Source organism: Sphaerodactylus townsendi, linkage group LG07 (genome assembly GCF_021028975.2).
Source record: "Sphaerodactylus townsendi isolate TG3544 linkage group LG07, MPM_Stown_v2.3, whole genome shotgun sequence".
In the NCBI taxonomy this organism is placed as follows: domain Eukaryota; kingdom Metazoa; phylum Chordata; class Lepidosauria; order Squamata; family Sphaerodactylidae; genus Sphaerodactylus; species Sphaerodactylus townsendi.
The window spans coordinates 23,136,423-23,162,698 of record NC_059431.1 but is presented as its reverse complement, the minus strand read 5'-3'; the positions used below and the strand labels follow the sequence as shown (position 1 = coordinate 23,162,698).

Below are 26,276 nucleotides of genomic sequence, written 5' to 3'. Positions count from 1 at the left end.
TTGATCTGTAAAGGCCTTGTTTAGAGCTGTTTTCGTTTTATTTAAATTACATTTAAATTACAGTCCTCTACCTCTGCATTTTCACAGTCATCTACTGGAATTAAACACACCTCATATGGTTCACTTAAATTCCAGAGATAATTATCAAACCAAAAGCAGCTTAACAGTTCTGTTACATTTTATACTACGGCAAAACAGCTGCTGAATCTCAAGGTGGTGGTGAGGTGCATGTGTGTGTGTTTTGAAAAGCTGCTTAAAACATAGAGGAGTAGCCCGCTTATAGAAAATCAGCGTTGGGATAACTACACACGTTCATCTGTTTGGTTTGGGGGCTTGACTCCCAAGCTTTGCTTCTGTTTATGTTCCAGGAGATTCCCTACTCCTTCGCCTGAGTGGCAGACTCTAATCTGGTGAACCAGGTTTGTTTCCCCCACTCTTCCAAATGAAGCCTGCTGAGTGACCTTCGGCTAATCACAGTTCTCTCAGAACTCATTCCACCCCACCTAGCTCACAAGGGAGGGAAAGAGAAGGTGATTGCAAGACACTTTGAGATAAGCAGGGTGTAAAAACCAATGCTTATTGCTTCTGCTTTATGGTGGACGCAGTCTTCCTCTGCACACTCCTTTGGTTTTTTCAGCTGATTGAAATATCCTGGTCTTCCAAGTCTTCCTATACAGGGGGAACACCCCCGCAACAGAAAACGTCACAGCAGAAGCAGAGCTGAATAGTAAATTTGGAAATTTACTTTGCAATCAAGCTAAGAGATGACCAGAGCATGCAAGGAACCAGAATTTGCCAAGACAAGACAGCATTTAAATGGTCATCCTCAAACAAAACTTGGGCATCATTTGCAATCATTTGCTGATCCACACAAACATTTCATGTTCACTGCTGATGACTGAACCAACATGGAATGCAGAAACATGGCTGTGTAGTAGCCAGACATGCTGGACGAAGTTCAACCACTCATACTGTATCAGCCAAACCTGCCTCACGGAGTTATGAGGTAAAAATGTGTCAGATACATAAATACTGCTGACTGAAACTAGTAACAGTTTCAAATCTGATGTGAACATGCTCTCTGCAGATGTGGTTCAACTTGATTGGTAGGTAAGCCTTCTACCTTCTTTTCTCCAGATTCTTTTCCCCTCACATGCGGAGTTTATGTGTGAAGCAGTGAAAGTGCTATTTAAGAGCAGCAGTGGTATAGGAGGTTAAGAGCTTGTGTATCTAAGCTGGAGGAACCGGGTTTGATTCCCAGCTCTGCCGCCTGAGCTGTGGAGGCTTATCTGGGGAATTCAGATTAGTCTGTACACTCCCACACACGCCAGCTGGGTGACCTTGGGCTAGTCACAGCTTCTCGGGCCTCTCTCAGCCCCACCTACCTCACAGGGTGTTTGTTGTGAAGGGGGAAGGGCAAGGAGATTGTAAGCCCCTTTGAGTCTCTTACAGGAGAGAAAGGGGGGATATAAATCCAAACTCTTCTTCTTCTTTAGCATTCCTGGCTTCTTCCTAATTTGCAGAAACGAGAAAGGGAAACTCTGAAGATCAACAGCTTTCTTTTCTGCCCTTATCTGGCTCTGGGGAAATTCCCGAACAGTCGACCTTCCCCATCCAGCACTGCCGGACAACCCAGGACACTTCCCGAAAGTCACCATCGGGCCCAGCCTATTCTGGCAAGGGGTTTTGTTTATTGTCCTGCTAATATATAACAAAAAGGTATGAGCAAAAAAATCTTCAGTTTCAGTACCACTTCAGTGCTCTGGAAAGAAGAGTGTCACCATGCATGCCTTTTTGTCTCTGATCGGGGCCCTGTGCATTTTAGGAGCCAACAGCTTTGTCTCAGGAAGCAAAAGAAGGTAAGTCATTCATTTTTTTTATAACAATAAGCCACTATCTATATGAAGACATGGCTGCATGGCCAGAGTGAGAGCTTACAATTTCAATGTTTCAGGACAGTAGGCACGGTAATTATCATCCCTCCTGTCTAATTTTAATGTGCACATGGAGCATCAACGATGTCTAAGCTTCAGTCTTATGGAGGCTTGCTTGGAAGTCAGCAAACTCTACTTAGTGTGTAACAGTGTGTAACTCAGTGTGTAACAGACTTCCCTCTGTGATACACCTCTGAAGATGCCAGCCACAGATGCAGGCGAAACATTAGGAACAAGATCCACCAGACCACGGCCACACAGCCCGGAAAACCCACCACAACCAGTCTACTTAGTAGGATTTATTTCCAAGTAAACCAACATAGGATTGGGCTATTGGCAAGACTAACTGGAGGCCTCCAAACTTTGATCTGGCTTTTGTGCTGGAATTTTCAACCGAAAACGCCCATGCAAATATTTAAATGTTGACTGATTGAAACCTAACTTTGGTCAGATCTGCAAAGACGTATGCTGCCTTGACATATGACAACGCTGACGTATGACAACTCAGTAGGCAAGAGAGATTCAGAGATGGTCTGCCATTGCTTGCCAACCAAGTCTCAACCTTGGTATTCCTCAGGGGTTTCCCATTCCAATATTTGCAAGGGCCAAGGCGGAGTGTGTCCCAAGGTCACCCAAGGTCACCCAGCAATGTTTCGTGAGATTATGGGGGTTGAAACCTGGGTTTCCCAAATCCTAGTCCAACATTTTAACTATTACACCACACGGGCTCTCATATCCAATTTTTTAATTATTTGAATGGTTAAACACTAACAAGCTAATCCATCTAGCCAATATACATATTTTTACATATTAACAGTTCTGCTACCAGGGACGTAGGTAAGAAGAGGGGGGGGGGTTTCCTGGGGTTCAAACCCAGAAGTGGGATCCAGCAGGTTCTCACCCGTTCCCGAGAGTGGGTTACTAATTATTTGTGTGTGCCGAGAGGAGGTTACTAATTGGGTCCGCTTTTCCATCTCCAACATTTTCCAACTTTAAGGAGACTCAAAGCAGCTTACACTTACCTTCCTTTCCCCTTACAACTTGGTGAGGTAGGTGGGGCATCTTGCGAGGTAAATGGGAGCAAGAGAGTTCTGAGACAACTGTGACTAACCCAAGGTCACTCAAGAAGCTACATGTGGAGAAGTGGGGAAACAGACTTGGTTCTCCAGATGAGAGCCTTTCACTCTTAACCACGACACCACTCTGGCTGACTTTAGAAAGGAATTCTTTAGCCTCTGGCCAGCAAAAGATGCGTCTCGATATCTATCATCAACATCGCAGAATCCCAGCAAGGGAAATTTGAATTCTCCATGACCTTAAAGCCTTTATCTCCCTGGCTTTCAAGAATCTAACCATATCACCTCTGTCAATTAAGGGACTGTTTCCACTTCTCACCTCATACTTGGACTTAACCAATAGGAAGGAAGTACAGCTAAAAAGTGGGTAGTGCAATCTGTCTGAACCACAGACTGCCTTATCAGAGATAGGTGGAAACTTAGACCAGTTGCATGCCATCCTATACAATGCGGCAAAAGCCCGTACAATAATAGATTTCCATGCTGAACATAAATTCCCCCTCCCCCACAAACTCCACTTTTCCCCCTGTCACAGTTCTCTTGTATTTCTGGCAACACTCAAACCACTTCCTTAGGAACTTCCTCCCTCTGGGTTTGTGAATTCCCCCAATGCAAGCTTGATCATTGTCTCATCTCATGGGAGGGAGCTGCAGATCAGAGTTCTCTGTATGGTGCTGATCATTTGTCTGCATTATGCAACAGTGCAAAATGTTAGCAGTTTTGCAAATATACAAAACAATGTTGACTTATATTTCAGCAATATTCCCAATTTAATTGACACTGGTGTTTCTCATGTTGGTTCATGTGGATCTCACCAGCATGCCCATGAAATACTTTACTACTGGAGCAGTGCACCTAGAGTCCTAGGAGTGTAAATCCCATTAAACTAAGAGGGACTTATTCCTAAGTATCCATAGGATCAAACTATAAGGTACCATTTATTAATTATCACTGGGATGCAGTGGCTCCGTATTCCCCATAATTTCTCCCATGACAGCAGAGATAATTCAGGCAGACATGTGCCAAACTAACAACATGGGGGGGGGGGGGCGGCATTTCTGGAGATATTCACAGAGATCAGATATTCACAGAGATCAGTTTCCCTAGAGAAAATGATGCTTTGGAGGGAAGACTCTATGGGCCTTTCCCCACTTACCTTAAGCCCCACGCTACTCTCCTCAAGTAGGGCGGGGTCCCCCGGCACTCCCCACGACGGGGGCGGTGACAATGCAGCTGCCCCGACGCTGCCGCTGTCACGCCCCCTCAGCACACAGCATCCTTGGCGCTCTTGTAAACGGCGCCTTTTGATGACCCCGCACAGAGTGCAGGGTCGTGGGGACGCCTGGGCGCACGCCAGAAATGACGCGCACTGAGAGTAGTGTGCCACATAAGGGGGGTCGTGGTGAATGGGGAAATGCCCTATGACACTGTACCCCACTGATATCCTTGTACTCCCCAGGAGTTTCTTCAACATATATCTGGCTACTCCATCCCCTGCTGAAATTCGGCTTAAGCTTTCATACAGACCGCCCTGTATATTCACCTGCAACCTGATATGATAGAGTCCAGGCAAATGGGGGGGGGGGGTTGTAAATACATGCACACATTTTTTTTGTAAGTACTTTCACAGAATGGTATGGAACCTACTTCAACAAAGTGTGATTCCCAGTGGTAACAGATGTGGATTCCCAGGATTACAACTGAGTTTCAGACTACAGTGATCAGTTCATCTAGAGCAGGGGTCTGCAACCCTCGGCTCTGGAGCCGCATGCGGCTCTTTCAGCCTAAAACTGCAGCTCCGCATGGCCTGGAGGTCGGAGGGTAGCGTGGGTGTGTCCCTCCAGCCCTCCAGAGCAGCGCTGGAAGGAAAAGTGAGTGGAGGGGCCGAACTGGAGGCAGCTCTGTGCTTGAGGGCACCGCTTTTTGTGTACCCTCCACTCATCTCTCCTTCCAGCACTGCTCTGGAGGGCTGGAGGAACATGCCCATGCTGCCCTCCAATCACAGGAGGTTGGACAGTAGCGTGGCTGTGTCCCTCCAAAGCAGCCACCATCCTTCCTCTGCCCCACAGAGCAGGCTGCCTGCTCCATCAGGCAAAGGGGGTTTCCCTGCCCGGTGCTGCTGCCTTCCTCAGTGCAAGATGTGGTGGCACCAGGCAGGCCGCAGACACCATCCCCCCTCTGCCCCATGGAGCAGGTGGTTGCCTGCTCCATGGGGCAGAGGGGGTTTCCCTGCCTGGCGCCTCCGCCTTCCAGTGCTGGAAGGAAAGGTGAGAGAAGGGGCCGAACCGGCTCAGTGGATCTTCAGGGCCATGGAAAATGGGTCCAAACAGATCTTTGGGTGGTAAAGGTTGCCGACCCCTGATCTGGAGGAACTGACTCCTTTGGAAGGTGAACTCTATGGCCTTATAGTCTGTTCAGGTCCCTCCCCAAACCCTGCCCCCCCTGGCTCCACCTGAATTTTCCAACCTAGTTGTTGGCAATACTAGCCAACCCTTCCTTCTGGCAGACAGCCAACAGTATGGGATTATACCTAGGAGCGTGTCTATTTGTATGCACAACCATGCAGAATGCAGTTGCACTCCCACCTATAACCCCCATCCAGTTATGCTCTTGATTTCTTCTTGCTAACCAATGAGTGTGTTATTCTGGTAGTGTGTTACACAGGGTGACAAGAGAACCCGGCGCTCCACCCCCCATCGATTGCTTGCTGAGCCAATGGGGCGAATGGGGACCGTGTAATCCATGTGGCAAAGAAAAAGTAAGTAATTTCTCATTGATCATTGTGACTTACTTCCTTCTTAGCTGAAACAGCTGTGTAATAGCTCACAATTGAATCTTACCTCCTCATTTAGAGACTGAGGTACACTTCTTTCTTCAACAATTGGCTTCCTTGTTCCATGACAGTATGCCAAAGAAATGGAAGGGGATTTACGTTGTATTAGAAGTGCCTCAGGATGAATCCACCTGACCACATAGCCAACTCTGGCCTTGGAATTTTCGAGAGATTTGGAAGTGGTGCCTATGGATGGAGGAAGATCAGGAAAAGCTTTCACCTTAAATCTGTGGTAAACCATAGAATCCATCCTCCGAAAGCTGACATTTGTTCTAGGGGAACTGATATCTGTAGTCTAAAGGATCAGCTACAATTGAGCTACAAGTAGTGTCCTTGTATCCTATGCCTTCCCCTCTTGCTGGTAAGTCCCCCATCTGGCCAGCTGATTGGCAGCAGGGGCCCACCCCCAACAGGTGGCTGGCAGCTCTAACCAAGGCCTAAGTGAAACTTGGCAACCACAAGACTGCAACATAGGAGGCTTGAGAGGAGTGGTTTTGCAGACTAGTTTTTGAGCTGTAAGAAGTGGAGCTTCTCAGGCAATTGGCTGCATTCAGCTGGGGTCATAGACTAAAGTAGCCTAACTCAGATTCATATTACGGTCAAAATCATAGCTAAATACATTGCTTGCAATTTGCAGTCAGATCTGCAGCAACTGCTCTATATTGAGGAACACCATAATCAGGCCAAGGGTAGGGAAGACTCTATTGGAGCTGCTTGGTGACCTGAATATACCAAGAGTTGGAATCTGATTCATGGCTCTCTTCTACCTCTTTATTGCTGTATTTTTTTTAAAAAAAATCTGTAATTATTTGCAAGGCCTAAGCCAAAGGAACTGCAAGTGTCCACAGAGTTGTTATACATTTTACCAGAGTTAGTGAAAAGATTGCCACCTACTGATGAACAGAGGATGTTTTAAGAAAGTTGGTATCAGCCAGTGGTGGGATCCAAAAATTTTAGTAACCGGTTCCCTCACCAGCCCCCACTCAGCAAAGGGGGCAGAGGCGTACCTAGGCAAACCTGAGCCCTGGGCAAAACCTGAGTTGGATGCCCCCCATGGGCAGCCACCCCACCATGACCCCCCCCCCCAAATTTTTTGCACCAGGTCATTTCTAAATCATCATCACATTATAGAAAATGCCCCAACTCACAAATCTGAACACAGCAATGGTGAAACACACAGGTTCTTTGATAGAGACTGGTGAGATAAAAGGTACGAAAGGCTGAGAATCAATTAATTGGAGTACCTGAAAGAGATTAACCCAGTTCAGGGAGCTACATCATTAGTCGCAATTGCTATATGGAACCTTCACGTTCAAAGGCAGTATGCCTCTCAGGGAGGTGAGGGCGTGGAGATGGAAAAGCGGACCCAATTAGTAACCCCCTCTCGGCACACACAAATAATTATCAACCCACTCTCGGGAACTGGTGAGAACCTGCTGGATCCCACCTCTGGTTTCAGCCTTCCATACTTCCAAGGTCGGTAAAATGAGTACCCAGATTGCTGGGGGTAAAGTGTAGGAGACTGGGGAAGGCAATGGCAAACCACCCCATAAATATAGCCTGTCTAGTAAATGTCACAATGTGACCGCACCCCATGGGTCAGTACCAGAAGTGTAGCTGCAATGGGGACATCCGGGGCAGCTTGCCCTGGGTGCTGCCATTGCAGTAATGTGTCAAGGGCATGTTGGGGGCAGGATGGGAGAGAGCGTGGGGGCTGTTCATGCCCCGTGCACCGTTCCCCTTCCCTTTTTCACTGGTCAGTACCTTCACCTGTCAAAGAAGGTTGTTATGTAAAGAGGCTATAAACTGGTTTGGTGTGACACACTGAAAAACATCAAGGGGAAAGTTCAGCTGAAAGATAAAATGAGTTTTCTTTGAATGACTTGTTAGGAACTTGAAAATGTATTTTATAGAACAGTGATAGAAGTGAAAATGAATTTCATCATAGAGATGACCTCATATACTTGGACTCCCCTTCTTTCCTGACCATGTGTCTGTAGTCTAAGAATGCCAGCCTCCAGGTGAGGATCCCTCAGAAATATAGCTCATGTGCCGATTACATAGATCAGTCCTCCTGGAGCAAATGAATGTTTTGGAGCTGGAGTGTCAAACTCGCATTCCTCCAGATGTTCATGAACTACAGTTCCCATGAGCATTGGCTATACTTACTGGCAAGGGCTGATGGGAATTGTAGTTCATGAACATCTGGAAGGCCACGAGTTTGACATCCTGTGCTTTGGAGGATGGTTTATATAGTATTATACCACACTGATGTCCCTGTCCTCACAAGGCTCCATCCCAAAATCTCCAGGAGTTTCCTAACCTGGATCTGGCAACCCTACTGTAGTCTTACCCCAGAAGTGAGCCATAAGATGGCCAGGAGGGTGTCATTTTTCACTTACCTCCATCTACCTGTAAAATGACAGTGAAGGGAAGGCCCAAAGTTCTACAGCAAAATGACCAAGTACCAGTGACAAAGGAAGGGGGGAACTCCTCCCGCCCCTGCTCCACCCCGCTCCCGGAGTGCCCTGACATGCCCCACCTCACCCCCGCCCCCGCCCCTTGATGGCAAGCCGCCCCAGATGTCCCCATTGCCGCTACACGTCTGCCAAGTACTTAGCATCTACCTGACTACTACATCTGAGTCACCAGGATTCCAGAATCAAATGGTCTTTCAGTCTGATGGATGAACCAGACTAGTCTTAAGACATGTTAATAGGCTGAACACCTGCTGGAAAACCTGAATAGTGCTGTATTTTGTGGCACCTTAAGAATGAACAGATGTATTGAAGCAGTATTCATAGTCTACAGCAAGCTTCGTTGGCAGCATGACATGAAACCTTAGTCAACAGAAATATATACATAGCAGAGAGAATTTATCTTGCATACTTTGGAGTTTTGCTTAGAAATGTCACACACACACTTCAATATTACTGTAGTTTTTCCCTCTGCTGAGTTATATTTTTTTCACCAAGGTTCCACTTCAGTAATTAAATAAGTGAGTTCGAAACAACGGGTTATGCCTTCATAAATCTTCTTAGTTTTTAAGATGCCACATGATCCTTTTTGGGGGGTTGCTGCAAAAGACTAAAATAGCTACCATGTTGGAATTTGTAACCTTCCTGTTCATGGAGAAATATTTTATGATTATAGACGCTATTTTGTGAAAACTGAACTGGATGATATAAAGCGAAACAATACGACAAAGGAAAAAATTGTGAACCGCTCTTTCCTGGGCCAAATTCGTACTTTCTCTTTAGAAATACCTTGTTTTGCTTTACTCGTTCAGTTTTCAATTGTAAAAAAAAAAAATTACCTTGATACAAAATCTGGGGTGTTAATGGACTTCCTAATCCTTTGGGAACATGAAAAGTTTACCTTTTGTTTTCCTCGAAAATTCCACTTCGGTTTCAAAATTACGGACACACACAAACATACCTTTGCAGTTGCTTCCCTTCAGCTTTTTTCAGCCCCTTTCTTTTATCTCATCAAAAGTATCGGTCTAGAAGTGTCCTGAAGTATGGACAGTATGGAGGGAGGCCATGCTTTGAATCTCTGGGTGAAAAACAGAGATGTGAAACAAACCAAGTTTGCCCTGAAGAAGAAATTGACTGTGGAAAGGATTTCACATGTGAAAATGGTAGGCATTACTATCTGAAAATATTGTTTCGAGTAAATATTGTTTCGAGTAAATCAGGGGCATACCACCCAGGGGTCAAGTGAACCCTGGCTGCAGCCATGTAGCCACGTGGGGGTGGAAAATCTCTCCCCTCCCCCTTCCTCCTTCCCGTCGGGTCCATACACTGACTTCAAGACGTGATGCAAAAGACATTTGGTCATGGTGGGGGAGGGTGGCCGCCCATAAATGTAGATTTTGCACTGGGCTACATTTTCCCTAGATATACCTCTGGATACAATACCTACTGAATGTCCCACTATAATCAGCAAAACATGGTATTTTCAGTGGTGGCATCAATGGGGGTGGATCTCTCTTTTGCAAATTATTCATACATGTCCATTCTATTTCCACTTTTATGCCGACAGACTATTTGCCCCTGTGTTTTTTCTTTATGATATCTGAAGCTGTTCTGTTTGCTTCACTATGTCACTGTTCTTAGGCTCATTCCGCACATGCAGAATAATGCACTTTCAAACTGCTTTCAGTGCTCTTTGAAGCTGTGCGGAATAGCAAAATCCACTTGCAAAAAGTTGTGAAAGTGGTTTGAAAACGCATTATTTTGCGTGTGCAGAGGGGGCCTTAGATTCTTGTTTTTGAGATTGTGGTGCTATCATAATTTTATTGATTAGTTGACCTGATCTGCGATAGTGTTCTTTGGCTATCTTTCACTGACAACGTGGTGGCAGTCAATCCAATATAAATAAGTCCATACGGCCATGGGATCGTGTAGGTTAGTTTAAAGTTCCTGTCAAGTTCAGCACTTACAATGTACCTCCTCTGTGAAGATTGGGCACATTTTGAGAATGGAAGGATGAAGCAGATCTCCACATGAAGAAAAAACGTAGATCAGAGCAGGAAATTCAGGAGACTGTATGAATACACAGACTTCAAAGTGAGGGAAATGGTGTGGGGGGCAATCATCTGAAGAGCAAACTTCTCCAGTATTTTCTAGCCCAAGATCATCTTCTCTAGCCCTGCTTTCTGTACCCCTGCCTGCAGAAATAAGGGGGGGGGGGGAGACCAGAGACAAGGATTTCTCTGTCGTGGCACATCCCCACCTTGCCATTTGTGGAGTACCTTACTCCTCAAAGTTCACTTAGCTGTTTTGCTAGCTTGTAGGTGTCAAACTAAAACATTTCCATTTATCTAGGTTTTGGGTGGTGGAAAGTACCATCAAGTTGTAGCCAATTTATGGTGACCCCATAGGGTCACCACATGTCTTGTCATCTGGGGTTTTTAGCTGGATTGTTTTAAATGGTTTTATGATTTGTTTTTATTATTGTGATTTATAGGAACTTTATGTATGATTTATGCCATTGTAAGCCGCCCTGAGCCCTTTGGGGGTAGGGTGGGGTATGAATGAATGAATGAATGAATGAATGAATGAATGAATGAATGAATGAATTTATGTAATCTGGACACCGGTTGCAATTCTGTGAGAATTCCAGTACTCACCTGGATGTTGGCAACCCTAAATTTTATCCCTTATCCTGCACAAGCAATACTTGATAGTTTGTCGATATGTTTAGAGCTCAATTGTTTACAAGCTCGATGATGGTGGATGTTTTGTTCTTTCCTCAGGATTGTGCCTCAAACAAAGACTGGTGTGCAACACAGAAAATGACTGTGGAGATTTCTCTGATGAAGATGTCTGTGAGGACGCTAAGCTTCGCCCGCCCTGCGGTGATCGCATTATTGATGTATCAGAAATTGGAAGGAAAGCAGGCCGTGGGTAAATGCTAGCGAGTCTTTGGGGGGATGATATGAAATGTACCTGACAACAGCAATTGGGAACAACTTTATTGACTTACGATTCACTTCCGATGTCAGATTGCTCAAATTTTAATATATTTGTAGGGAAACAACCCAAATTATATCTGAAAAGCTTTACATGAAGTTGATGCAGGTCTTTTTCTCCTCTGGCATGCCATTGCTAGAAACTAGCATATTTATTTATTTAGTACACATTTATCCCACCCCACTTCCAAGGAGCTCAGGTGGGCATACATTACAGTGTGTAACAGATTTACCTCTGTAATACACCTCTGAAGATGCCAGAGGAACAAGATCCACAAGACCACGGCCACACAACCCGGAAAACCCACCACAACCAATGATTCTTCCCTTTTCAATCTTTATCCTCACAATTCTGTGAAGTAGGTTAGGCTGAACCTAAGGTCACCCAGTGAGATTTTTGGACATGTGGGGTGTCTCCCAGATCTTAGGCCAATACTTTACTTTAACCGCCTCATCATGCTGATAACAGCGCAAGTGAACATCTCTCTTTTCACCTCTGACACTTGTGCTGTTGGGAACAAACAGGAGAGGGGGCTTTTTTTAAGATGTCCCCCAGACGTCTTCTTTTGGGTGTGTGGAGTAAAAAGATGTCTTTTTTTAGTGCTGCGTGGAACAGATTACTCTTGTTCTATTTTCTTGCAGAATTAACATTCTAGGAATGAAGCCAAAAGATACCCCTTTTTACAATGAGTTTTATAATGGACTCTGCAATCGGGAACGTGATGGGAATACGGGCATCTATTATCGTACACCATGGAATGTTGCAGTTCTCAATTATGAAGTAAGTCTATTTTCATAAACTGGGGTATCATCTGTTTTGCCTACTGCAAGGTGGTGGTTGGAAATCTCCTGGAATTACAACTTAACTCCAGGCGGTAGAGATCAATTCCCTTGGAGAAAATGGCCACTTTGGAAGGTGGACTCTATGGCATTATAGCCCCTTGAAGTCTATCCCCTTCCTAAACCCACCCTGCTCAGGCTCCGCCCAAAAATCTCCAGGTATTTCTCAACCCAAATCTGGCCACCCTAGATATCATAAATGTTTCTGTACTACACCTGGGGACTTCAGATTCCAGGTGGGACCTAGGGATCTCCAGGAATCTTCTGATCTTCTGATATCTGTTCCCCTGGAGAAAATAGAGGCTTTGGAGGATGGACTCTATGGTAGTGGCATAGCTAGTGGGGGCAGGGGGTTGGAGCCTCAGATGCCACTTCCTAGGGGCACACTACAGGGTCGTGCCCCCTTGCAACTGTGCCCCCTGGGGTGCAGCTGAATGCTGGCAAGTGGGGGTTGCCCCACCCAAATTATCCGCGTGGGGATCAGGAACAGGATCAGCCGGCTCACCCCATCTCCCAGTTCCAAGTGGTTGTGAGTAACAAGGACTTGTTTGAGCCCAATCTCAGCAAGGCTTAGCTCCAGCTTTAAGCTGCAAGCTTCCAGCAGTTTACAATATAAAGCAACAATGGGTGGAGCCAACAACATAAAGCTAGAGCTGACAACCCCCACCTGCGCTGTACTCAGTCTAAGCTTGGCTTCAGCCAGGCTTGGATCGAGCTCTCCGCTACATTCTAGAAACCTGCAGTTTAAAGCTGGACCCAAGCCTGGCTGAGGCCAGGCTCAAATGGGCCTTTGCTGTTCCCGCTCTCCAAGTGGAGATCAGGGGTGGGGAGAGCCAGTCAGTCATGTTCCCAAGCTCCACGTGGGGGTGAGGCAAACCTGGCTGGCCCCACTTCCTGACTCTCAACTGCACATCTTCCTTGGACTTTCCAGGCTGGGAAGATCAGACCAGGGCACAGCTGTCAGGGATGGGGGGCGCGGTTGTGGCGCCCAAGGTAATTCCTGGGCTTCGTTTTATAAAGCTACACCCTTTGGTTTCTATGCTTCTTTGGTGTAATTCCACACAGGAGATCTCTGGTCCTCCCACATGTTTAATCCAGCCCCATCCTCACATCCTCTCCACCGGTACAGGAGGGACCTAAGTATCCTCTGGCAACCCACTCACAGCAGCTGCTGAAAGTATCTTTGGGCAGAACTACATATAACAAAAAACTTGGGATAGCTGCTGGAAAAACAGAAACTTTATTTGCTCTCCCCAGTAGAGGAACAGATAAAACAAACCTGGTCACCAGAGTAATTGCTCTGCTTAACCACACCCCCATGCTACACTTCACCACCAATACTCTCATTCTTTACCGTGATCCATATAGTCTGTCTTCTACTAAATGTAATGTATATGTTTTATACGTTCTCCCCTAAAGACAAAAGGAGACAAAAGTTTCACAAATGAGCAGTATGAAAACCAGGTGAATGCAGTGAAGGAGATGTACACAGAGAAACAATCGCATTTTAAGACTGGCTTTTCTCTGAAATTGAAGCCGACTGAGACTGGGAATTTGTCGATAGATTTCAGCACAGGTTCAGATGGTTCCAGAAACATGAGCATCTCCAACTTCTTGAAAGAGTCCAATGGAAAAGTAAGTGAATATCAAATGACATTAAGGGGGATACGTTTATTATTTCAGGGATATTGGCATTGGGAACACAAAGACATTAAAGGTGAGATCTTATGTATACTTCTCTGTGAGTTAGTGAACATTGAAAACAATGGAACATATCCAAGTAAACATGCAATGAACCAAGCCATAGTTGTGCAACCTCTTGTAGATGTCACAGCTTGGTGGTTATAAAAGCATTCTCTTCGAGCATAAAGTCCCAGGAGGAGTCTCTGGCATTTCTGCTCAGGCATAGGATTCTGAGATCTAAAAATCAGAACAAATGGAGCACAGACGGATTGCCCATTGGCACTTCACACATATGCCAGTGAATCTTGAGAGAATGATCCAACAGTAGTAGAGCTATACTGATTTCCAGCAACCAGAGTAAAAACTCTAACTGAAATATATTCATACAGAGAGTGCCATCTTTTTACTGACAAACCTTCTTGCCTTCAACAGCTGCACAATAGGCTAAAAAAGCTTTTTTTCCTGGTTTACCTATGCTCTCCTCAAAGGTGAAAAATGAAGCTTTTTACCTTTGAAGACAACAATTGGAGAGGTTGGTAGGTATAGCTTGTCATTCAAGGTGCTGCTCTCTAACACACTCTGCTGAACTGCAAAAGTTTGGCTTATGGAATCCTGGAGTTTTAAGTTATGACACAGAGCTAAGCTTGTGAAAAACCAGACCTTTTTGCAAAACTGCAAGTCCCAGAACCTCTTGCAGAGGAAGCTGTGACAATTAAGAAGAGAAGAAGAAGTGTTTGTACCCCATTTATACCCCATCTTTCTCTTCTGCAAGGAGAATCAAGATGGTTTACAAACTCCATTCACTTCCTCTCCCCACAATAGACACCTTGTGAGGTAGGTGGGGCTGAGAGAGTTCTGAAGAACTGTGATGAGCCCAAGGTCACCCAGCTTTGTGTGTAGGAGCTTCGTGTGTAGGAGCAGGGAAACAAATCTAATTCACCAAATAAGAATCTGCCGCTCATGTGGAGGAGTGGGGAATCAAACTTGATTCTCCAGCTTAGAGTCCACCTGCTCTTAACCACTACGCCACGCTAGCTTGATGTGTATAACATACATATGTATGTGCTATCAAGTCATAATAACTGACTTGAAGCAACCACAGCAAAAGGCCTCCAAGGCAAAGGAGAAGTACAGGTGGGTTGCCATTGCTTTCCTCTCAGCAGTCTCCTCTGGTGGTGTCCCATCCAAGTATCAACCCTACTTAGCTTCCAAGATCTGATGAGATCAAGCTATACCAGGGGTCTGCAACCTGCGGCTCTCCAGATGTTCATGAACTACAATTCCCATCAGCTCTTGCCAGCATGGCCAATTGGTCATGCTGGCAGGGGCTGATGGGAATTGTAGTTCATGAACATCTGGAGAGCCGCAGGTTGCAGACTCCTGTGCTATACCATGTCACCTTGCCTTCTGTCAATAACGTAGATCTCACAAATATTACAGACAGAACAATTCTGGTAAGTTTGCATGGTGGCAGAGTCTCCAGGCCTTTTTTTTTCTTGTTGGAAAAATGACGTAAGAATAATCTCTTCATTTGGCATTATAGGATCAAACTTTTCTCCACGTAAAAGGGACCATAGAAATGGGAACGTTCCAAATGCGAAGCCGTGACGTCCGGCTGACTGAGACATTCCTTGAGGATTTAAAATATCTGCCCAGCGACTACGACATGGGGGAATATTTTAAATTTCTGGAAACACACGGGACTCATTATGCTCGAAAGGGAACAATTGGAGGAAAGTATGAACTACTGTACGTGTTGGACAACCAGAATATGATAGAGGAAGGTATGGACTCCAAATGAAAAGCCCTCTTTTTCACACTAATCTGGTTATACAGCAGTGCAGATGGGGTTATAAACCGAACACTGTGTCTCTCGAGAAACTTCCATTCTATTGGCCTTGACCACAACCACATGTTCCTTTGATAGACTCCTTGGGGAAACAGCTGTACATTTTGTTTACTGGCTCTTTGGATTTACTGATTTTATTTATCATCTGCCATTTTCCTAAAGATTCAGTTTCCTGCACAATCAGCCCAGGTATGAGAGAAAAGCCCTTCCCTTTTCCTCTCTACGTGTAAGAATTTCCCTACCTGATGGTCAACTCACATTTATATTTATATCCCATTGTTCCAGGTAGCAAATTCTGCAGATGTTTACCACCCAAACTGCTCCCTGGGTAGGACTGCATCATGGAGGTGTGATTACTATGCAGTTCTATAAGTTTTTGGAGTATAAACTGGATCAAGGTTGGCCAATGAGGTCCATGGCTGAGTGGGGATTTAATCTAGGTTTCCCTAGTCCAGAAATAAAATATTCCATCTATTGGTGGAAAGTGCGGTCAAGTCGATTTCTGGTGATCCTGTAGGACAGTGTTTCCCAACCTTTTCTACATCGTGGTACCCTTGACCTAGCTCTTCATATCTCAGGGTACCCCTGAGGTTCATTTGAATTTTTTTTTTGCATTTTTTAGGTTTTTTCCGTTTTTGGCCTGTAGGTGGGGGGAGTGGGGGAGTGGCAAGCAGGGGGAGGGGAGGGAAAGCAGCATTGACAGCCGTGTTGTTTGTTTGCCTAAATTCGACATGGATTGGGGGGATTTAAAGGGAGAGCTCCGTTTAAATCTACCCTCCCAATCCACACTGGAATTTAGGGCAAATAAAATAATGCTGGTTTTCATTGCTGTTTAAAGGGGAGCTCCATGAAGCCTCCAACCCCAAATTTCTTCAAAATCCATTTGATTCCAGTGGGGGGGGGGCAGGCAGTAGCATTGTCATGGTACCCCTGGGACGTGCTCATGGTACCCCAGGGTACCATGGAACCCTGGTTGAGAATCACTGCTGTAGGATTTTCAAGGCAAGAGATATTCGGAGGTGGTTTTACTAGTGCCTGACTCACATAGTGACCCTGGACTTCCTTGGAGGATGCCCATCTAAATAATAACCAGGGCCGACCCTCTTGGCAGCCAAAATAGACCATCTAGTGCAAAATACATGCCTGTTTTGGGAAGTTGCAACTTTTAGGGGCTCCATATTGATTGACAAATAAATTCAAATTTTATGTAGTCAGTGGCTAGAGTTTCTGCTTTTGATGTGGAGCTAAAATTTTCACTGTAGTAAAAATTTGATCTTTTTTAAATTATTATTATTATTATTATTATCATTATTATCATTATTATCATTATTATCATTATTATTAATTAAATTTAATAATAAAATTAAATTTAACTTTTCCTATTCAAAATTATACAGGGATAAAAGCAGACAGAATGTATCTATCATTGCTAAATATGTTATGAACACAACTAGATTGCCACAACGGATATAAATTCCATGTCGATTCTTTTTGTCCTTCATGATTCAGGAAATTTGGTATTCCACATTCCCACCTCTCTAATCATGTCTCTTTAACTTCCATTTGCAGGAGTTACTGTAGAGAATATAAAGGCCTGCTTGGGATATAGTACAGAATTAGGTGCTACAGCTGGAGAACTTGATTTGCATTATGAAAACAAAGGCGGTGGTTGTGAAAAAGGAAATGCTGATAAAAGTATGTATTTTTATTGTTTGACATCTGAAAGCACAAGAACATAGATATTTTAGTTTCATTTTAAGCTTGCCTTTCCAGAAGTAGACCATAGTTATCAAATATACCAAGGGTGCAATTTTACAATAAAATAATTTTAGAATAAGTGACCGGGGTGCCAGGATGGCCAGAATAGGTCGATTTCTCACTGACCAAATAGCGCACACTACTCGTTGGAAAAAACCAGGTTTCATGCAGAATTACCCACTGTGTTCTGTGCAAAGCCAGCTTCGCCACTGCTTCTCCCCCTTAGAGCGTGTTTTTTCTGGACCTGGTTGAAAGTAGACCTTTTGAATGATGCCGGGATCAATCTGGATCGGAGGGGAGCAGTGGGGAAGATCGGTGGGTTGAATTTCCCACCATTGTGAGTGACGTGGCGCCTCCCATCCAATCAGGGCGCAGTGGGCTGCATGCGATGCGTGTGCAGCCCTTTTTTATTTCACGTAGCTAAAATCCACGTGGATACGTGGGGCTGGTTTGGAATGATTTTCTGGGTGAAAGGCAACACAAAGGAACGCTACACCTCGTATCCACATGAATACGAGGTGACAAAGCAGCACGGAAACGGGGCATTGTTTTAAACGCCTGTTTCCCCATTTCTGCATGCAGTACTTCTGCACATACTCGCGCAGATGTGGATCCGAAGTGTAAAAAGTAAAATAAAAATTCCCGCCCCAGCACAACGCAGCAGCCAATAAGGAAAGCCCCTGAGTGGATCGCGTGGCAGATCTGCAAACAGTAGGGAATTCTGGCTGGCTGCTGTGTTGCCTGGGGCAGGGGTCATTTGGGGGCCACAGGCTGCAGTGGGGACCATGAAACCGCACTGAAAAGGTCCCAAATCAAACCAAGCCGGTTTGTATCCACTTTCATTTTTTCAGTGGGAAATCAACCATAGTATGCTATCACAAGTTGGTCCATCACCACTCATTGCAGAGGTAGTAGAAGCCATTGGTCCATCACCACTCATTGCAGACGTAGTAGAAGCAGCCAGGCACAAAGGTAGGCATAACACAGCAGCTAATTTTGCTATTTTCATACATGCTAAATACTGTACTTTCAATCCACTTTCAATGCACTTTAACAATTGTTTGCCTTTTCACAAAGTAAAATCCAGTTGCATTGAAAGTGGCTTGAAAGTGCATTATTCAGACTGTGGGAGCTTCCAGCAAGCTGCCTTTTCTTGGACCTGCCTATGCATGTGTGATGCCCTCATGCCCCTTCAGAGTCCAGCCCCTTCACTGAAGGTGAGTTCTAGAATTCCAAGGTGAACTGCCCAAACTAGCTCCCTGCAGCCCAGACTGGATGGCACAGCCAGCTTCTAGTTCAGTGACGGCGAACCTTTTCAAGACCGAGTGCCCAAACTGAAACCCAAAACACACTTATTTATCGCAAAGTGCCAACACAGCAATTTAACCCAAATACTGAGGTTTTAGTTTAGAAAAAACAGTTGGCTCCAAGGCATGCGTTACTCGGGAGTAAGCTTGGTGGTAGTCGGTGGCTTTGCTTTGAAGCAACCATGCAGCTCTTCCAACAGGTGAACCACAACCCTAGGAGGGTTTACTCAGAAGCAAGCCCCATTGCCAGCAACCGAGCTTACTCCCAGGTAAAGGATCACGCTTTAGTCCTACACTGCTTCCCCAAAACTAGGTCTTAGGTTTAATGCTAATACTCAAGCCCAGTGGCCCAGGCCAGCCTAGATGTGTGTGTAAAGCACTCCAGTTTGCTGCGTCCATTGGTAGAGAGGGGCTCTGAGTGCCACCTCTGGCACCCGTGCCACAGGTTTGCCACCACTGTTCTAGATGCAGGGGGATCCCTTCTTCTGATTGGCACCCCATTGATATAAAAGTCTTCCAAGACCTCTTACACCTGCTCTCTGACTTCAGGGTCATCTTGAACTAGTCAGTTAAATGGTTCATCCTATCACAGAATACATAAAAGTTTCATAATAGTTGCATAAGTGATAATAATTTCATGGACTAGCTTTTGGACTTCAATTCTTGATTAATTCTGATACCCAAGTTCCTTTCAAGGTGCTTGAATGCACCCCCTAGCTCAAGATCCAAACTGCAGAGAGCCCAGTGCTCACCAGAGACAACGCCTTCTGGAAACGAGAGCATGCCCTTGCAGGCCTCAGTAGCATTATAGGGGTTTCTGGTGGTTAAGAGTGGCAGACTCTAATCTGGAGAACGGAGTTTGATTCCCCACTCCTCCATGTGAAGCCAGTTAAATGACCTTGGGCCAGTCATAGTTCTCTCAGAACTCTCTCAGCCTCACCTCCCTCACAAGGAAGAGAAGGCAATCATAAGCCATTTTGAGACTTCCTAAAGATAGAGGAAAAGCGGGGTATGAAAACCAGCTCTTCTTCTGATGATGAGAGGAGCATGTGGTGAATGCTGTCTCATGATAACCATACTCTGCTGCCTTGTCCTAGGGCCAGGCACTTATGGGGAATGCTGATAGCTCTTTTTTATGTCGTAGGCCTTGGTGCCTTGCCAAGATTTATTTTATAGATCTCATGTCTGTCTGGGTTTTCTGTGTTCCATGCTGTGTTTTTATTGGCAGTGGAATGTTGACTCTATGAACAATATGAATTTGTTCCTTGTCAAGGTGCCTCAGGTCTGTTTGTTATTTTGGCTACAGCAGACAAAGAGGAGTACCCTTTCAAAAGGTATACTTTTGTAAGCAGCTTTCGGACACTGGGGGACTATTTGCCAGAAAGACGGAATAAAAATATTTCAATTGATGGACAAATATGGTTGACAGTGCTTGTAACATAAATCTTTATTCCCAAATAAGGTGTAATAACAAAATAAAGTGATTCTGCAGTTTCAGAGTGACACCCCCCATTCCCGCGGTCACATTGGCTTAAGAAAATCAGGTTCTGATGGGCCTGCTCTTTTTTTAAGAATCCCCAATGAATCCACTTCTGTTTTCCCCTCTCCAGGGAACAACGTAACTGATCGAGCCGTTATCCATAGTGTAATCTCTCGAGTTCAAGGAGGGACCAGTGTTGTTTTAGCACACCTGAAGGAAATGTTATCAAGAGGTACCAAGATAGTCGATGTAGAGGACTACGTACGGTGGACTGCTACCCTCTCTGATGCCCCAGCTGTGATAGAATATGAAGTAAGAGGATTTTATTCCTAAACGTATGTTCCTATAAATAGGTTGTAAATGGACAGCGTGTTACAACAGAATTGTTTGCTTACCGCTCATATAGCTAGCCATTCTCACTGAGACTCAGGGTGGATTACAAAATATAAACACAATGTAATCACATGTTATAAGGGGGGTAGGCTAGATGACATGTTAAAAGGGGGTTAGACTAGATGACCCTTGGCTTCGATTCCAGTTCTATGCTTCTATCTATGCTTCTATTTTTCGTAGACATCATAGATGAGTGTGACAGTGCACTGCAACAGGTGATCACAGAGCCAACCAGAGGGGAAGTGACCTTGGATTTGGTTCTGAGTAGGGTTCAAGACTTGGTGCAAGATATAGGCATTGATGCAGCAATTTTTAGCAGTGACCACAACATTTCAGATTTTATGTCACTGGAAAGTTACCTCTGAAGTCCAAAACAGTAACATTTAATTTCAAAAGTGAGAGCTTTGCAAAAATAAGGAGACTAGTTAGGAGGAAGCTGAAAATGAAACACAGAAGAGTCAAATCCCTAGCGGGTGTTTGGAAGTTATTCAAAATCACACAAATTGAAGCCCAGATAGAATGCACCTCTCAGGTAAGTAAAGGCACTGCCAAGTCTAAAAGAATGGTTAACAACACAAGTCAAAGAGGCCATAATTACAACTGGTCCAGAATGTAGCAGTGAAGGCTCTTACTGAGGTACCAGTAAAAGCACATATTCGACCTGTAATCTGCCAACTGCTCTAGCTGCCAGTTGAATTCTGGATCACATTGAAGGTTTTAGTATTAACTTTTAAGGCCTCTAGCAGCCTGGGGCCATTGTACCTGAGGGACCACATCTCCCCATATTGCCCCCAGAAGGCACTTTGCTCTGCCGACAGTAACCTTCTGATAGTCCCTGGCCCTAAGAATGTCTAGCTGGCTTTTTCAGCCCTTGTTCCAGCCTAGTGGAACTCTCTACCAGGTGAAACTAGGGTCCTGCAGAACCTGCTGCAGTTCCACAGGGCCTGCAAGACAGAGATGTTCCTCCCAACTAGCTAGCTTCCTGATCTGCCCTACCTTTCTCCTCCCCATTTGCTGTAAATTTAAATTATGACTGCGTAATGCTGTTTAGTTCTTCCTGGGGCCCTTTGTTGGTGCCCATTATGAACTGAATCGAAGGGAACACCGAATCTAGCAAGTGTCAGCCGTCTACTATGACTGGGTCTCCAGGGGCTCAAGTGTGGATCTCTCATGTCAGTTACTCACTTTTCCTGGAGATGCAGGGGATTGAACCTAGAATTTGTTTCCATACTGAGCAGAGACTCTGCCACTCACAGCCCCACCCCCACCCCCTCACAGGTCTGCTATAAGGACTATAGCCATATAATGTATATAAAGTACTTTTAATGCTGAAAGCATTCTATGAATGGGAAGTAGCATTGTGTTAAGCAGACTGCTTACCTGAGGATGTGAAGGTGAAGGGGACCTAGTGTTGCCCACTATATTAGGATGTTGCAGTTTTGGTCATGCTGACATGAAAAATTGAACAGTGACTGTAACAAGTTATTCAAGACATACTTTTTCCGTTCCTCTGCAGCCCAGTCCAATCTCTGCTCTCGTACCCGTGAAGATGCATGATGCCTACATAAAGAAACAAAATCTGGACCGAGCTGTGGAGGACTACATTGCTGAATATGATGTCTGCAAATGCCAGCCCTGCCAAAATGGAGGGACTGTGGTACTGGTGAATGGAGAGTGCATTTGTGGATGCACCGCATATTTTAAAGGAGTGGCTTGCCAGATAGCCAAATCAAAGTTTGAACCAGGTTAGCAGTTGTTCAAGAATGTAGAACTTGGTTGAGTATTCATTGGGTACTAAAGAATGCAAGAGTCTGCTTTCTGTGGAGTCAAATCCTCATTTCATCTACTCCCGCTTGGACTTTCTAGCCAAGTTTGTACCAAGTACAGGTAAATCTGTACTTCCAACTGCAAGTGGAGAAAATGTTTTACTGAGCATGCCAACTTATAGCAACAGAAAAACTAGATATAACCAAACACTGAAAAGTTGTCATCTATTTGTGTTGTCTATATTATATTTTTAATGATCCTCAGCTTGGTTTGAAACATGGAATGGTACACTATTGGAACAGATTTTACCATTTGCTATTTTGTGGAATTTACACTGCAATTCTACACTGAGTCACTGCAGTCTAAACCAGGGGTAGGGAACCTGCGGCTCTCCAGATGTTCAGGAACTACAATTCCCATCAGCCTCTGTCAGCATGGCCAATTGGCCATGCTGGTAGGGGCTGATGGGAATTCGTAGTTCCTGAACATCTGAGAGTCAGAGGTTCCGCAGGTTCCCTACTCCCCCTGGTCTACCCTGGTCTAAAACTGATTCGCTTTAATGGGTTTAGACTGGAGTAATCCCCTCTCTAGTATTGCTCTGTTCAGCTGGCAGGCAGCAGGTCAGCCTGGTAAAAAATCTCAGAGGCATCCAACAGTTTTGGAGTTGGAATTTTCACTGAGACTCTTGGCTGCAGATGCCTCTCATAATGTTATCTGTTACCATTAGCTGAGCAGGAAAGACAGCATTGGCTATGTCCACCAGCAAGCAGCAGCTGCGAAGTCATCTGACCCCCCAGATTAAAGCCATTCCCCCACCCATTGCATAGATATGGAAGGTGTTAATAATGTGTGCTAGCTAGTGCTGTTCTACTACAATTAGCATGAGAATAGGGCTTGGGTCAGTTTCCCCCTACTGTTTGGAAAGTTGTCATGCCAGGAAGTTATTTTAGGATTTCTTGCCAGCCACTAAAATTGAGCAGCTTAGAGGTCAGAACATGTGTTTGTTTTTAAAAGATGCCGCATCAAACTCTAAGATGCAGTTATTTCTGAGAGCACAGTTGGAGTCCAACAGCACCTTAGAAACCAGCAAGATTTTCAGGGTATCAGCTTCCAAGAGTCAGAGCTTTCTTCATCAGATTCAAATAGTGATGATCAGCTTGCTGGATTATCTAAGAGTGACATTACATATTCAGCAGGCATCAGGGACTGGACACTCATGCCTATGCCAAACAGCTGCAAACTAGGGGATGGAAAGCAAAGTTTGAAGCAAGAGAGCTGGATTTCTTGAGGTGTACTTTCTGTATGGTAGGGAAATGAGCAGCGCAGAGCAGAAAACAACTGGTGGAGGAAAAAGTATTCTGCATCGCTCTGCTGCTTCCATGGTCTTCAAATTATCTGTCCCCTGCATTTTTACCCTGCTCTTCCTCTAAGTGGCTCAGAAAGCATACATGGTTCCACCCATCTAAAAATCCCCCTTACAACAACCCTATGAGGTAGAGAGAAATGCTTGACTGGAGCAAGAACACTTCATGAGCTCCATCACATAGTAAGGATTAGAGCCTAGGTCTCACTAGATAAAACTTATTGGTTTAACCACTCTACCACACTAGCTAATTTGGCTGCCCTGTTCTCTAGTCACTGTGCAGCCACTCTATCAAAATCCAGATCTGCTGCAGCTTTGCCTTAAGGGGTATATAGAGTATCTGTTGAGTAGACATTTGAGCTCACGAGAGTGAAATGGTTTGTTGCCCCTGTTATTACAGTTGCCCTTCAAGTACTGTGAAAATTCGGCTGTTGAGACAAATAAACAGTTTTGCTCTGATTTTCATGCAGGACAGGGAGTCATTAATGGAGGCTGGAGCTGTTGGTCTAGCTGGTCTCCATGTGTGAAAGGAGAACGTACCCGGACAAGAGAATGTAATAATCCTACACCTGGATCAGGGGGCGAGACGTGTGCAGGTGCTGCCTTAGAAACAGGCTACTGCGATGAGCCAACAGCTTAAGAACAGGTTTGTAGCTTTTCAGATTGTGAGTGCAAATAATGCCAGGTTGTTTGTAACAGTGGAAGAATCACATGGTCTAAGATACAGAAGGCTAAAACTGAGATTTCCAGATCCTATTAATGTTTTTAAAGTAGTGAATACTAGGGGGTCTCTTAGGGATTCCCCTCCTCACACCCATGTGCCTCCTCTGTAAGCTCTAAATTTTCATACAATTTGATTCAGTGGGGTAAAGTCTTGTGGTTTCAGGCTAATGAAATACTTATATGAACAAACTTATAAGAAATAGCATTGAGCTTGTTTAAAGTATTGCAGGATGTGGAAGATACTGTTTCCAGGGTCAAATATTGGTTTCCAAAACACAAAAGAGAGCAATGAAATACTTTTATGAATACTTACATGGAAAGGGTAGGGGTGACCATTAGGGAGGGCTGACCCAGCACCCGCTTTCAGGGGCTTCACAACCTATAGGTTCAGAAACACTGTTTTAAAGTAGCTGAAAGCACAAGAATTGGTCTGGGTGAGGGAGAAACTGTATGAGAAAAACAGTGAGAGGGGAAAGGGTGAAGCAGCCATTGTATCTATGCATAAAGTTAGATTTGAGCGGAGTGGAACTTTAGGAGCCCAACAAGATTTTCAAGGTAGAAGCTGTCAAAAGTCAACGCACCCTTTGTCTGAAAAGGAGAGAGCAAGCAAGCTTTGACTCTCAACTCTGAAAATCTTGTTGCACTGTAAGGTGCTAATGGACCCAAATTTAGCTTATCTACAGCACACCAATACAGCTACCCTTTATAAAGCAGCTTTTCCTTAGACCAGAATATGCAGCCTAGGCCAGCTCAGAATTCATTCTATCAGTTTCTACCAGCATGGCCAATTGGCCATGCTGACAGAGGCTGATGGGAATTGTAGTTCCTGAACATCTGGAGAGCCACAGGTTCCCTACCCCTGCCTTAGACATACGAGCTGCTGTGGTTCAAATGCATGTGTTTGCATGCGAAGTATTGCTGGGTCCCTGGTAAACAGTTGTTGGACGCAGGGGAAACCCCAGCACTTCACAAGGCACTAACATCCAGAGGCATAGCAAGGGGAACGCTGAGCGCACTGGGTACGTCCCCTCTGCCCCATCCCACCCTCGAACGCCTCCGCCAGCAGCCCCAGAATCTCCTTGCCATTACACTTCACACAGGGGCACACGCCTGGTGAGTCATGCACCCCTCCTTTTGGAGCTACGCCTCTGCTAACATCTGCTGCCTTTCGCCCTTTACGGCTTGTCCTAAAAATCTCAAGCTTAGCTTTGCCTTGGTCTTCTGCAGAAAGATGTAGAAAGGGGAACATCAGTGCGTTTGCTTCGGCAGACCTAGAGAGACAAAGATAGAAATGCATTACACTTGCCCCTCTTGTGCTGTGGATTCTCCAGCCATTTATCTGTTTTTATGTCTTCTAACAGGATTGTGATTAGATGACGGAATCAGCCTGAACATCCTGCAGATCTATGCATCACGCTTCCAGCTCTCAAAGGGTTTTGAAAGATAACCCAGTTGCTTTCTGAATTGTAGAACTTCAATTACTGTGAACACACACACAAAACCCAAAACTGAAAATAAATGTAGGCTGACAGCTTGCTGAGTGAGATCCATATGCGTTATTTATTTGCTAAATTTGTATTCCATCAAGACAGGAATTAGAATTAGAAGGGTTAAGGGTATAAGCTTGGAATGAACCTGTTTTTCTGTCATTCGAGCCCCTGTCTAAAATGGCAGCTTAGTGTCAAGTTCCCTTTCCATGGAAGTAAGTTCAGCTTACGTCATGTTCTGATGTCATCATTATGTGCCTTCTACTATGGTCTCAGTAAGGGAGTGCAGGATGGGGAAATTTTGTTA

General features: G+C 44.8%; 1 protein-coding gene across 1 annotated transcript; it reads left to right on the top strand.

Moving 5' to 3' along the window:
• Positions 1 to 1,752: 1,752 nt before the first annotated feature.
• On the top strand, positions 1,753 to 26,028 carry C9 (complement C9). The gene is made up of 12 exons (XM_048503981.1): positions 1,753 to 1,859; positions 5,663 to 5,768; positions 9,339 to 9,483; positions 11,104 to 11,254; positions 11,962 to 12,100; positions 13,579 to 13,794; positions 15,386 to 15,626; positions 17,261 to 17,386; positions 20,367 to 20,548; positions 22,146 to 22,374; positions 24,230 to 24,405; positions 25,844 to 26,028. Exons 1-11 carry the CDS (start codon positions 1,783 to 1,785, stop codon positions 24,397 to 24,399), a joined length of 1,782 nt encoding a protein of 593 aa, XP_048359938.1. The 5' UTR covers positions 1,753 to 1,782; the 3' UTR covers positions 24,400 to 24,405; positions 25,844 to 26,028.
• The last annotated feature ends 248 nt before the right edge of the window (positions 26,029 to 26,276 follow it).